Source organism: Aspergillus udagawae, assembly GCF_001078395.1.
Source record: "Aspergillus udagawae IFM 46973 DNA, scaffold_8, whole genome shotgun sequence".
NCBI lineage: Eukaryota > Fungi > Ascomycota > Eurotiomycetes > Eurotiales > Aspergillaceae > Aspergillus > Aspergillus udagawae.
Window position 1 is genome coordinate 1,351,826 of NW_025091271.1, and position 10,626 is coordinate 1,362,451.

Sequence of the window (10,626 nt, forward strand, 5' to 3'; positions counted from 1 at the left end):
AGCTTCTCAGCTTCAGTCCAACGTCCTTGACCCCAGTAGGTTGATGCCAGGTTTGCCATGCTGGTCAGGGTGTCAGGATGCTCAGTGCCTAGCACTGCCTTCCTTATCTCCATTACTTGCCCCCCCAGCTTCTCAGCTTCATTCCATCGTCCTTGATCCCAGTAGGTTGATGCCAGGTTCGCCATGCTGATTAGAGTGTCAGGATGCTTAGCTCCTAGCACTGTCTTAGAAGTCTCTATTACTTGCACCTTCAGCTTCTCAGCTTCATTCCACCGTCCTTGATTTGAGTAGGTTGAGGCCAGGTTCATCATGCTGATTAGAGTGTCAGGATGCTCAGCTCCTAGCACTGTCTTAGAAGTCTCTATTACTTGTACCTCCAGCTTCTCAGCTTCATTCCATCGTCCTTGACCCCAGTAGGTTGATGCCAGGGCGGCCATGCTGGCCAGCGTGGAAGGGTGGTCCGGCCCAAGCACCCTCTTTCTCATTTCTAGGACCTGTGTAAATGCAACCTCAGCATCATCCCATTGTCCGTCTTGATCGAGACACAGGCCATATCTCCAGATAAGATCCATTCTGCACGTCCAATGTTTGTCGGTAAGATCGGCTTGCAGTGCATAACGCGCGTGTGGTAGGTATCTCCTCCAGACACTTCTGTTCTTGTGATCATAGTCCGGAAACACTTCCTCTAGCCGCACAATTACTCTCTCCGTCCACTGAGCAAGCTTCCGTTCTCTTCGAAGCCAGTTCCGCGTAGCCAAATGCACCAGTCGATGGAGATCGAGAACCGGGTCCGCGGGACGTCTGCTGACAAAAGAATAGGCATTTAGTGTTCCAATGGCGTCCGTCTCCTCCTTCCGCGACGACCCTGGCGGAAGAAGAGATTGCGGAATCTCTTTCGGATCTACACAGGACATGAATGACAGATACTGGGCTGCAAGAGGATTGCGCTGCTGAATCTGCTCAAATGAGATTAGCCACGTCGTGGCCACTGGGTTTTTCACGTTGCGATATCTCCCATCATCCTCAAATTCTTCGCTGAGAAGAGCGATAACCTCCTCTTCTTGCTCCGCTAGGAGTGATAGATAACATCCAAGTGTTATTCCGTTCTCGTTGATGTACGCGGCTGCCTGGGCGATAGCTAGTGGTAGATAAGTGAGCTCTGAAAGAAGGACAGCTGCGTCAAGCCGGTTGTTGGCAACGCCCGGATTGATGAGACACTTCTGCAGTAGCTGCGTAGCGGCCTCTTCCTCCATCTCCGGAATTTCCACGACATTCTGGCGTGCGAGCTTGGCCGCTGTCTTCCTGTCACGCGTTGTGAAGATGATGGATCCTTGACCGCTGCTCGGCAGGTAGTCGAGTAAACCCCGGGATCCCTCTTCCGACTCGTGCTTAGATCCAACTTTGGCGATCCACACATCAATGTCATCGGCGTTGTCAAACACGACCAGCCACTGGCCTGCGTCATCCTTGCTCAGGTGTCCCTGCACAAGTCTCTTGACGTCTGCCTTTTCCTCTTCCCAGCCGGGTATTCTAAGCTGCCGCGCGACGTCACGGTATGCTTGATGAAGGCTTTCCCCGTTGGTTGCGGGTATCCAGATAATCAAGCAATGCTTGTGCTTATCCTTCATTCGGTAGAGCAGTTCAAGCACCAGCTGCGTCTTTCCTACGCCACCTAGACCCGTAATTGCAATTTTTGCGGTATGATCCCTAGTAAAAAGCTTTCCTTCAATCTCAGCAAGCTGAGGCTCGCGGCCTGTAAAGCGAGGATTCCTTTCAAATGGCACAATCCAGGTTCTGTGACGCGCGGCTGCATGAGAGTTAGTAGGAGCAGTAGGAGCTTTTGAACATCATACCTGACTGCTGGCGGATCGTGCGTATGGTGTATTCCTGCGCAAATTAGTAAGAGAATGGCTAACAGAGTACCACTGGACTTACATCTACCACGGCGCCAAAGGATGTTTCGGTCTTGTCTGTTTATATCAGTCAAATTATGCCTTGAACAACTATGCGAAATTTTCAATATACACACTCTGTTTGAGCCTCAAGTTCTGGATACAGTCTCGCACACGGTGCCTTTGTGCTACGTGAGTGAGGTACCCTTCCGTAGCCGCTTTGATGGCGCCCTTCTTCTTGAACTCATCCAGTCCAATATCCTGCAACCCTTGGTCGACATTAAAACGGAAATACCGGTTTTCGTCGAAGTGTTTAGCCCATCTTTCTATAAACCTTTTCTCCGTAGCCTCTGTCTCCGTTGCGATCTGCACGACCGTCGCGCTAAGAAACTTGATCATGCCGTCTTCGAATGCTTTCTTGCCAGGATTCCCTGTCCCGATTGATATAAAACACTTGACCAGTTCTTTCAGATCTTTCTCGTCCGAGCCCCAGATATTAGATGCTTCTCCTTCCACTTCGTCCACGGGATTATTTGCGCCAAAACCCCCATCCGCGAACGTACGGTCATCGATACTAACGGGATCGAAGAAGGTGGTGGCGGCGGACGTCGCAAGGGCAGCCTGGCAAATTGTCGCAGGAATATCCGGCCAATCAGTCAAGATATAACTTCGGAGACGGACCATGTCCTTTGTATCGCGGTTGATCGTACATACAAAGCTGTTCTTATCAGAACCTGGGCATCACATAGGTCGAGCACTTACGTCCGACATCCGCGCTCCTTCCCATCATTGAGCAAGTCTGTCTCTGACACACTCTTCTGGGTTACCACCTTTTTGATCGCGCTTTCTAATCTTGCAGAATCGAATCGCGGCTTGACTCCACCTCTGATGTTGACTGGAAAACGGCTCAATTTCTCGCCGAAGACGTGGGCCGCGAGATCGGTGTACGCGGCAATGCATTCATCGACGTCCATTTCGAGCCGACCAAGCATGATCGCAATCAGCCTGTCGTGACGGTTGAGTAAGTCACATTTCCTCGAGGAACAGGTCTACCTACCCGCCGGTGCTGGTGCCTCCGATAAGGTCGAACACTTCGCATGGTTTCACGGAAGGAAGGCTGTTCTTCTTTCGTTCGTGGTTCAGTCGATCCATGATGCTTTTCAAGATGTAGAGCGATGAGAGCCCTCGCACGCCGCCGCCGTCGAGGGCCAGCAAACAGAGGCCTGTACTGTCAAGAGGATTCGGCTCTCCGTTGTGCTTGGTCGACACCGCCTGTTCCATGGTTTAATGGTTATCTGGGATGGACTTGCTCTTCCGAGTTTCAGAGTAAACATCAACCTAGGAGAATGCCGCTGGTAGCGAGTTGGGCGACGACCCAGCTATCGGACATGTAGGGTGGCCAACCCCTTCCATTCAGCCCCTATCGCGTTACACGGTTCCCCGCAGCTGCTTGGCTCAGCCTTATTACTGCCGCCAATCTCTCTGCTAACCACTAAGATCCAATGGCTATTCTAAAAATAACACCAATCAACATCAAATTCTCGAAAGTCGCGGGGAGCCTGCAAGCCACGGACTTTGGCACACTAGCGGGCTTCCAAGTAGGGATATTGGCTACACATCGTGATTTCGAGGTATGAGGAATGAATTCATAGATATCCTGCAATAGACGCTGTTAGACTAATCGTTTCACTTGCAGTTGATGAGGTGTGTCTTCGTCAAGGTGAGTAGGTGAGCCAGATGATGGTGGTCAGATTACGTAGGGTGTTCGCCGTAGGAAGCATCACTTGCCTATCCAATCATCAATCTCAATTTACCGCGCCTCACTGGAAATCCCTTCATACCAGGCCCATTGATTTTCAGCATCGTGGCTCGAGGAGCCCTGAAGATTGGAGCCAATGCAATGTTGATCTTTCAGCAAATGGCACCACATTATGGAATTTCCATGATGTAACTTTGTTCAGAAAGCATAGCTTGTTGTACATTGTCTGTACTCAATATATTCATGCCCTACCGTAAAGATGCAACAACACAGACGTTTTGACCTTGGACTTGATTGTGTACGCAAAAAGCAGTGATAGCTCTCCCAGAAGCAGATCAATCGAGTAAAGTACAGTTCCAGCAATATGCCATAGTCCATTCAAAAGCATGCTGAGAAAGATCCCACCACCCTGCCCAACTCTGGACGCTCACCTAGTGCAGGTACCGATAGTCAATCAGAACCATCCCCTCGACGTACTGCTCCCATCTGATCATGTCCTTGTCATAATCCCAGTTCTCAATCTGCTGTGTGATGCACTGCATGGCAGCATCGGTCAGTCCCTGGAAAGAATTATCCTCGGTGATGATCTCGAAGATCAGATCGCCTACCTGCGTGTCGGGAAAGGACTCCCGACGGGGGGAGAAGTTACCCTGGCCGGCCTGCAGGATCTTCAACACTTCTTTGAGCATCTTCAGAGCCGGGAGGTCGGGGTCATCGGGGCGAATCAAAAGGAAGCTTCTGTAGGTGCGGGCCTCGCGGAGTTTGAACTTGGGTTGCCTTGGCATTGTGAGTGAGGTATCCGGCCCAGTGCTTGTAGTTTTAGTGGGTGGAAGTTGGGTTGTTCAGACTGTTGTAGGTAGTGCTGGGGGTGAAATTGCAGAGACTGAGGAGTGTAAGAGAGTTGAGGGAGAAGATGATGGTGTTAATGATAGACTCGGAGTGATATTTATATTGGGGATCGAGACATCTTTCTAGGCATAGGACGGTTATCTTAGACATACAACAATGGATCTATTCTATGTCCTAGACCCTCCATTATCATGGCATTGTTGGCCACAGTCTTTCAGCTTCCCTTTGAAGCCGTCAACAGCGGAGGGACAAAGGCTTGTCTCAAGTGATGGAAAATAGGACCACGGTTTTCCGAGCCTCATTGCCCTGACAAAGAAATGCCAACGGGGTTCAATGCCACGTTCCAGTGTTCTCGGTTTGTCGATTTGAAGAGATGTTTCAACCCTTACAGCCATGCCGAAGAGCTCATTTGGATTGGGGAGCTTTCATTTAGTTGAATCGAGGTACCAAGTCAAGGACACCGTTCTCTTCCTTGGCATCCAGCTTGTCATGAAGTACTGTCACCTCCCAGCACTGTTGAATTGCTTTTCAAAGGGACCGAAATTAGTCATTGTGAGGTACAGTGCACCAACGTGGGATCTCACATCTTACGAGACTCCAGAACCTGAATATCGGATAAGACAAAATCTGATAGTCTCTACTTCTACGTGTGGTCCATTGATGAGCTCCAAGTGTATAATGATAAGCGATTAGATACATGAAGTAAAAAGTCTAGACAATCTTAACCTTGACAACATATTTGACTGCACTAGCCTTCCTTTCCATCAGTTTGGTCAATGCCACCCGGGATGACTTCATGGGGATGAGATGAGCCATCCTTCGCTGAGACGGAGGGCGAAGAATCTCGACCAGATGTATGCAATCTCCTTGTCATCCTTGTGAGCTCTGCCGACGTCGGTAAATTCCGCACGAATATTTTCCGCACGTTCCTCGGGTCCCACGGGACTGACAACAGACGTGGCACCACCGCAGGATGTGCACCGATGTCCTGAAATACACACGGAGCAAGGCACTTTGTCTAAATAACATGACCCTCCTCGTTGTGAGGGCCACATGCTGTTCTGCCATGGCGGAACGAGGCGTTGCCCTCAGAAGAAGTGACGCCTTGGTCCTCATCACATTCCCTGTTCATGGAGATTGAGGGTGAAAAAAGGGGGAAACAGGTCGGTGGACGGCCGTATCCTCGAATTGCGGCGTAGCTAGGCTGCAGGAGGCTACTGCAGGTTCCCTGTCGTGTTGGAGTCATTAGGATGAGTCCGGTTGGGGTAGAGGTCGTTGGCGCCATTTAGCGCACTCTGTCGCGGCCCAACAACGGAACAGAGGTGTTTCATATCCAAGATTCCAAGTCATGGATACTTATGCGCTAGGTTCGAAATGGCCTTGAAAGGAGTAGACCAGCTACATTTCCTTGAAATGTAATAGGTAGTTATATGTACATGGCATGACTGAAGTATCACACCTATTCATCCCCCGCTACCAGAACAACGGCGCTGGCCCATACCTTACTAGTGTCATAATTCTCCCCACTCTCATTTCCAAACGCCAAAACCGCCGGCTGCATACAGGCCAGGATTTTCCGCCCATCAAGGCATTCATCGTCTTCGTCAAGCTGATGCAGCCGATGCGCGCTCATCGTCGGGGACGACGAACTAAAAGTCTGCAACTGGGACAGGCCATAGCATTTGATGGTCGCTCTCTGAGCCCAGAGGGATAACGCCAGCTTGCCTGCTCTGTGATACAGCTTTTGTAGTTCTGCATTGCGCGTCCTCAGGCTTGTGTCGTCTGAGATCGTGCGAAGAAGCAGCTGAGCAGGGCTACGGAGGAAGGCGTTCATCCACACCCCGGTAAACTCCTGTAGTCTACTCTGCATGCTATCAGACAATACGCTTATGATTTGCGACCGCCATATATGAGCCTTAGCCTGGTCCGCTACGTTGCTGTTAGCTCAACGGTAGGGACATAGAAGGGCGGAATATGGAACATACCTTGTTTCATGGCATCATACAATAGGCGCATGTTGGCTCTGCCGGGAAGTGTAGAGTCATCGCTCGACTCCGGGAACAGGAAGAAGGGATCCATGAACATTTGGCCAAATATATGTTTGGCAAGCAATGACTCGACAAGGACGAATGGGATCTTGTTCATAGGAATCTGTGCGTCGCGGACGAAACGACTCCACTCTGTTTGGATACAGTAGCCTTTCAAATGCTTGATAACCTGGTCCTTCTGCTGGCTAGGCACACTGTCGATGTCTGCCATGGTTTCCACGGCGTATTTCCGAGCCCACTGCCGCACGGCATCCTGCAGCCTCGTCAGCTCGTCCCTGACCACGCGGTCTTCTTTCGGAACATGGCCTCCCTTTGCCATTGCTTTGAGGGCGCCTTCCTGGGCGACAAGAGCTACAGATTCCAGTCTCCGGCGTTCATCCCTCATCAGGTTGAGGTGCTTTTCAAGGTTGGTGCGTTCTTGCTCCAGTCCCGTAATGTGCCGTTCTTGTTCCTCGATCCGGCGTGTATAATCGGCAATACGCGCGTCATATTCTTGGACAGACTTGACATATTCCGCCTGTAGCTTTTGGATGCACGCATCCTTCTCTTTCAACATCCAAATATATTCTGACTCAGTTCGGGAGGGGCGTGCGTTCTCGATCCGTCGGCCGTCTTTGGGTTCAGCGCACACGCTCTGCTGGTTGCTTCGAGCGCTCGGTGTCGGTCGACGATGGTTGACAGAGACAGGAGATACTTGTTGGCCACGAGATGGACGTATCTGTACCAATCAGTCACAGGAGCTAGATGCGACTGGGCCGAGATTACCTTGTTTATGAAAGAGCCCAGGACAGAGTCTCGACTACCTGAGCGAGTGACATGTGGTTCCTTTGACCGCTCGCTCGGGGCCTCCCTATGAGTGACTTTCTGCGCCTGTTTCCATTTGATTAGCTTTTAGCGTGGTGAGATGAGCAGACTGTGGGAGGAAGCATATCGTATTTTGGAATCCAGGTGCTCTTACACTTTCAGGGCCTTTGAGACCTTCTTGAACAGAAGAACGCTGCTTCATACTTCAGAAATGTTATCGTGCGAACCAACTGACGGTGCTCGTAATAGTCGTAGCAAATGGCTGGTGTGTAAGTAAAATAAAGAGTGGGCGGCGAAACGCGTGTCCGGCGTCGGATGGTTTGCAAGCCAAATGAGACCAACAACAAGAGGAATGGCCAGGGTAAATACGGAGAAACGCTTATAATGTTTGCTACCTCGCCAAGATAGCTCACAATCAATGTGCATGTCCTTGGTCCTATCCTGGGAGGTCATCGGGTCAGCTGGCCCTCTTTGAGCACGCAGCTAGTTAAATACTTGTATGCTCCTCAATACGACCAACAAGTATCTTTCCACTTGATAGGATAGAAAACATGGTGGATCAGAAGCTGCTCTCTGCCATGAACGGGGCTGTGGGCCTTTTCAAACACCCCGGCGAGAATAATCCATGTCTGGGACCTGCGCCGCAAAGTGTTGAAAAAGGCCAGTATCTGCTCGTTTCTGCCACCTGAAACCATACAAGTGACAGGATATAGCCTTGTAGACAAACATCAGGAAACACTCACCAAGCCATGACGAATAAACCAGTAGAAGGACTCTTAAAGGAGCTAGACTCACTGGCACTCATTCCATCCCACAGGATTATAGTCGGCGTCGACTATGGCACTACGTTCACTGGTACTTATTTTACCCCCATGTTTTGATCAAGAATATCATCCATGATACAAGCTGATTTACCCATGTGTAGGAGCCAGCTACGTCAGTACTAAAAATGGCAACGACCTGAACGACATTGTCATCATAAGCAGCTGGCCTGGTCCCGCGAGAGACGTGGACACGGTTGTCAAAGCTCCATCACGAATTGCTTACACCGCAGATAACCCGAGTGTTCAAACCCGACGCTGGGGTTACCAGGTCCAGCCAGGGATGACCGCGTACTCTTGGACTAAACTTCTCCTCGATCAAGACATCCCGCTGACTAAATACGACGACTCTACTTTAGAAGATGCATCTAGCTCGGGAATCCTGAAGCTTCCGGAAGGCAAGACTGCTGTGGAGGTGGTTGCGGATTACCTGTCCGAGGTGTATCAGCATATTCTGAGAACGATTGCGAAGCAAAACACCGAAGAGACGCTCAGCATTACGCCGTTGGAATTCTGGTTCACCGTACCAGCCATATGGTCCGATCAGGCACAATCCGCAACACGCAGGGCTGCCCAGATTGCCGGGTTCGGGAGCCGGTCCTGTGATAATATCTTCATGATCAGCGAACCCGAGGCAGCGGCCATTGCGGCCTTAAGAAAGTACACGACTCACTCAATGGGTGGTTCGGTCAGGGTGCGTATTGAGAGCTGATTGTGAAAATGGTGCTGGCTAATCTCGAAGCACAGCCTGGCGATGGTGTCCTCGTCTGTGACTGTGGGGGTGGCACAGTGGTAAGGTCCAACTGGCTTGATTCTGCGCAGAAAACTCACATCGCAGGATATCACGACCTATCTGGTGGAGACGGTTAAACCAGAGCTGACCTTTGGGGAGTTGTGTACAGGGATTGGTAGGCACTTGGGACTTTGAGTGAGACACAACTGACGGGGAATATCCAGGTGGAAAGTGCGGTTCCACTGCTGTAGACCGCAACCTTTATCAGCTCATGTCTGAGAGATTCGGAGATGCATTTGATGACCTTCCAATGAAGTTGAAAGGCCCGGGGAGTAGATTCATGAAAGCGTTCGAAAGCATCAAGAGGGACTTTGGCTATTCCGATGAGGAAAACGTGTTTGAATTGCCGCTGAACATGAAGCTAACAGATGCGAATCCGGAGCACTTCAATGATGATGAGCGTCTAGTGCTCTTGAGCAGGTAAGCCAAGGTCTCACTGATCCTGAGAGAATAACTTAGGTGTTAAAAAAGTCCCGTAGCGCGGATCTTCAGAAGATCTTCCGTCCAGTCGTCCAGCAAATCCTCAAGCTGGTGCGCCAGCAGATAAAAGCCGTAACGGCCGAGGCTGGCAAGAACGTTATCAATGTATGGGCCACCCTATTCCCCCGCATCCGTCCTAACCAATACAGAGGATTATTCTTGCGGGCGGTTTCGGTGATTCCGAGTACCTTCGGAGTGCCTTCAAGAGATCATTTTGGTCAACCAACAACATCACGATAACAGTTCCAGACAATCCGTGAGTGCGAAATATGACCAACCATTTCTTGAACAATTGGGACCTTGTGCTGAATCTGACGGGAAATACATCAGGCAAGCTGCCATCGTCCAGGGTGCAGCCCTTCGTGGCCTTGAAGGTCTCCGGTCCAGCACCAAAAGATGTCGCCGAAACTATGGGTGGTCATGGAGTGTTCCATTTCGTGTAGGCCAAGATCAAGACACAAACGCATACTATGACAGATTTACTGGAAAGAAAATGGCTTCAGGGGTTATGAAATGGATGATTACCAAGGTGTGTTATTGCCGGTTAATGTTCAGGTATATAAACTGGCGATTGACGATTCTTCAAAGGGGGAGAGATACGCCGAAAACCATGTCTGCACAGCTTCCCTCTTTCGGTCCCATTTGGAGGGGGAAGCGCTGAAGGCAAATCTCACGCTCTACTCGAGCGATCTTGACCATGCTCCAGAGAGAGTCGAACATCCTGGTGGGTCTTCCTGATGCCCCGTTGCGTGCTGTAACTGACACTAGGCTGGCAGGGGTTCGCAGCGTTGGAAATATATCCGTAGACTTTACTGAGCTCGATCTCTCCACATTTGAACGGAAGAGCCTGCTGGGTACGCCACTCTATAAGCTTCAATATGATGTGAACGTCGTCTTCGGTGCTCAAGAGGGGGTTTTGAAATTTGAAGCCGTCTCACAGGGCAAGGTGGTGGGCAAAACAAGCATCAATTTTCATCGCCCTGGGTTCTATTAATGGCAAGGTCGACGGTCAATATATTGCAAGCTTTTAACATTGTGCATCCTACAGTGACACGGTGGGTTTTCCAACACCGCATCAGATGGTTGAGTACCCTTAAACAACTGGAAAATGACAGAACTGGTGCACAAGGAATTATTCAATGGGATACTGCAGGCTGCCTCGTTTTCCACGCTCAGCAGA

At 50.3% G+C, this 10,626-nt stretch overlaps 5 protein-coding genes across 5 annotated transcripts; 2 read left to right on the forward strand and 3 right to left on the reverse strand.

Annotated features, from left to right (window-relative positions):
* Positions 1-12: 12 nt before the first annotated feature.
* On the reverse strand, positions 13-3,173 carry Aud_009949 (uncharacterized protein; the record flags this gene model as incomplete). Its single annotated transcript, XM_043294792.1, has 7 exons — positions 13-60; positions 117-1,807; positions 1,854-1,887; positions 1,936-1,970; positions 2,030-2,610; positions 2,655-2,897; positions 2,950-3,173. 7 exons carry the CDS (start codon positions 3,171-3,173, stop codon positions 13-15), a joined length of 2,856 nt encoding a protein of 951 aa, XP_043150727.1.
* A 909-nt stretch (positions 3,174-4,082) lies between these two features.
* Aud_009950 (uncharacterized protein) lies at positions 4,083-4,436 on the reverse strand (the record flags this gene model as incomplete). Its single annotated transcript, XM_043294793.1, has 1 exon — positions 4,083-4,436. One exon carries the CDS (start codon positions 4,434-4,436, stop codon positions 4,083-4,085), a length of 354 nt encoding a protein of 117 aa, XP_043150728.1.
* Positions 4,437-5,959: 1,523 nt separating this feature from the next.
* Aud_009951 (uncharacterized protein) lies at positions 5,960-7,554 on the reverse strand (the record flags this gene model as incomplete). Its single annotated transcript, XM_043294794.1, has 4 exons — positions 5,960-6,429; positions 6,486-7,266; positions 7,314-7,418; positions 7,507-7,554. The coding sequence occupies 4 exons, from the start codon at positions 7,552-7,554 to the stop codon at positions 5,960-5,962; spliced, it is 1,404 nt and encodes a 467-aa protein (XP_043150729.1).
* A 547-nt stretch (positions 7,555-8,101) lies between these two features.
* Aud_009952 (Hsp70 family protein) lies at positions 8,102-8,885 on the forward strand (the record flags this gene model as incomplete). The annotated part of the gene is made up of 2 exons (XM_043294795.1): positions 8,102-8,207; positions 8,278-8,885. 2 exons carry the CDS (start codon positions 8,102-8,104, stop codon positions 8,883-8,885), a joined length of 714 nt encoding a protein of 237 aa, XP_043150730.1.
* Positions 8,886-9,177: 292 nt separating this feature from the next.
* On the forward strand, positions 9,178-10,440 carry Aud_009953 (Hsp70 family protein; the record flags this gene model as incomplete). Its single annotated transcript, XM_043294796.1, has 6 exons — positions 9,178-9,386; positions 9,446-9,551; positions 9,596-9,702; positions 9,777-9,975; positions 10,035-10,170; positions 10,253-10,440. 6 exons carry the CDS (start codon positions 9,178-9,180, stop codon positions 10,438-10,440), a joined length of 945 nt encoding a protein of 314 aa, XP_043150731.1.
* Positions 10,441-10,626: the final 186 nt, after the last annotated feature.